This window comes from Poecilia reticulata, linkage group LG14 (genome assembly GCF_000633615.1).
Source record: "Poecilia reticulata strain Guanapo linkage group LG14, Guppy_female_1.0+MT, whole genome shotgun sequence".
Classification (NCBI taxonomy): Eukaryota; Metazoa; Chordata; class Actinopteri; order Cyprinodontiformes; family Poeciliidae; genus Poecilia; species Poecilia reticulata.
The window spans coordinates 17,468,734-17,471,177 of NC_024344.1; the positions used below are offsets into that span (position 1 = coordinate 17,468,734).

The following is a 2,444-nucleotide window of genomic DNA, read 5'->3' on the forward strand; positions in this document are numbered from 1 at the left end:
CACACACACACACACACACACACACACACACACACGTTTGCGTGGCTATCTTTGTGGGGACTTTCCATTGACTTCCATTCATTTCTACAGCCTAAACCTTACCCCTATCTTAACCCTATCCATTACATACCTAACCCTAACCATTACATACCTAACCCTAACCATTACATACCTAATCCTAACCAAAACTCAATTCACACCTTAGTCCTAAATCTAACCCCTGACCCAAAAACAGCGTTTCATCTTGTGGGGACCAGATTTCAGTCCCCACAAGGAGCAGTGGGTCCCCACAACGTTTATGTGTCAGGAAAATCGTCCCCACAAGGTATTACAAACAAACGCGCGCGCACACACACATACACATTCATTACGTATCAACGTATCATGATATGATAATGCTGATGTAACTGCTGGACCTTAAGGTTCTGGTCTACCTAATAGCAAAGCCTCATTCTTACACGACTTGTCATATCTAAGCTTTCATGCTGACTTTGACTAACAAGTGTAACTCCACAAAACTGGGATTGACTTTATTTCGTAATCTTTGGTCTTTGTCCCTTCTAAACACCTGGAGAGATTGCAAATTATAAACTCTGTTGGAGTGGCAACATCCTAAAATATACTAGGAAATATCTGGATTCAGATTGGAGCTACGCTCTTCATATGGTGGGATTAAACACCACCAGAACTAATTCATTCAGACAGGTGTCAGCACTGGCTCATGAAGGGCGTTTTCTGCTTAACAACATCTGAGCCATTGTGCTCTGAGCAAGGTCATTTTACTGTGGAACCACAAACTTCTACAAATGCCATCAGGATTTTCTATGACACACCAACATGACACTGCGTAATATTAAAATCAGTGGAAATTGATACAAGATTTTAATGGTTTTTTTTCTTTTTACACAAATTAAAATATGAAAAGTGCAAAATGCATTTGCAGCAGCCGCCTGAGTTTGTACTTTGTAAAAAATATATATATATATACAGTTGGAAGTCTTTCTGGATATGTCCCTGCATATCTTTATGTTTGTCCCCTCCCATTCTTTGCAAAACAGCTCAAGTTCAGTCAGATTACACAGAGACCATCTGTGAGCATCGATTTCAAAGTCTTCCTGCAGATTATCAATTAGATTAAAGCTGCAGTATGTAANCTTCCATTTCTGCCAGGAAATCAGCTCCGTTTTCATCCAAACATGCACAGGTTTCACACTAGGTGGGTAAAATATACAGATATTGACATTTTGTACATGCAACTCTTCATATTGTAACAGTGAATATGAAGTGAAATSTTTCCCAAATATTATTGCTTCTTTCAGACTAAGAATTATTTTCTGTATTCCGGCTATAAGAATGCTTGTGGATTAGTTTGTAAAACACGTTGAAGTTTTCTACAACTTCTTTAAATTTAACACCACAGTGTTGTGGCTGTTCAGGTGTATTTTTGAAGTGGACACGTTAAGTGCAATTTGAAATAAAAAATGTAAAATGTGATAAAAATACATTTTTGTGTTTATTTGATTTATATTCAAGAGACTTTGATAAGATTGACTATATATGTAACATAGGCGGCTACAGAGTATCTTTGTTTCCATTTTTGGTTGGTGGTGTGCCTCGTGATGTTTTCAATTAAAACAATGTACCTTGGCTCAAAAAAGGTTGAAAAACACTGTGCTAAACCAAGTAATACTCTGCTTACAGATATCGTAATAGGATGCAAAAAGTCTTCTTTCTGTTCAATCCTTTTTCTGGTTGTTGCATTCTGTGAAAAAAACTAGTCAAATTGTCTAACTAAGCCATTTCCCTTTCAATTAATAATAACCCAAAAAATCTTAAATAAGAGCTGGGCAGTAAATTAGTGTTCAGAATATATTATAACAAATGGAACAATCAAGAAAAGTGACTTACTCTGTCAACATGACGACTTCCAGCACACCATGAAAAACAAAGAACACATGAGATGAATGACTTTGGCTGCATGAAACTCACATTATAAAACTCCTTATCTGCACATCTCTTGATGAAAAGATAAGGGGGTTTACATAATACAGTTTACCTTTTAAATTTTTAACCAGCACTTTCAAAATATAACAGCTTGCAACACTACACACACACACACACACACACACACACACACACACACACACACACACACACACACACACACACACACACACACACACACACTCACACACAGCTATTTAACAGAGGGGACATTCCATTGACTTCCATTCATTTCTACAGCCTAAACCTTGCCCTAACCCTTTTCCTAACCCTAACCATCACATACCTAACCCTAACCAAAAGTAAATTCACACCTTAGTCCTAACTGTGACCCCTGACCCTAAAACAGGGTCATTTCCAAGAGGGGACCTACAAAATGTCCCCTCTTCAACGGTGAGTCCCCTGTTGGTGAATGTAAAATGACATGCATGTCCCCTGTT

At 37.9% G+C, this 2,444-nt stretch overlaps 1 protein-coding gene across 1 annotated transcript in view; it reads right to left on the bottom strand.

Moving 5' to 3' along the window:
• nherf4b (NHERF family PDZ scaffold protein 4b) overlaps window positions 1–2,444 on the bottom strand; it is a 12,200-nt gene that overhangs the window by 6,829 nt on the left and 2,927 nt on the right. Inside the window, exon 2 of the mRNA XM_008428174.1 lies at window positions 1,909–1,924. Coding sequence (XP_008426396.1) covers window positions 1,909–1,924 — 16 coding nt within the window. The remainder of the gene's footprint in view (window positions 1–1,908; window positions 1,925–2,444) is intronic.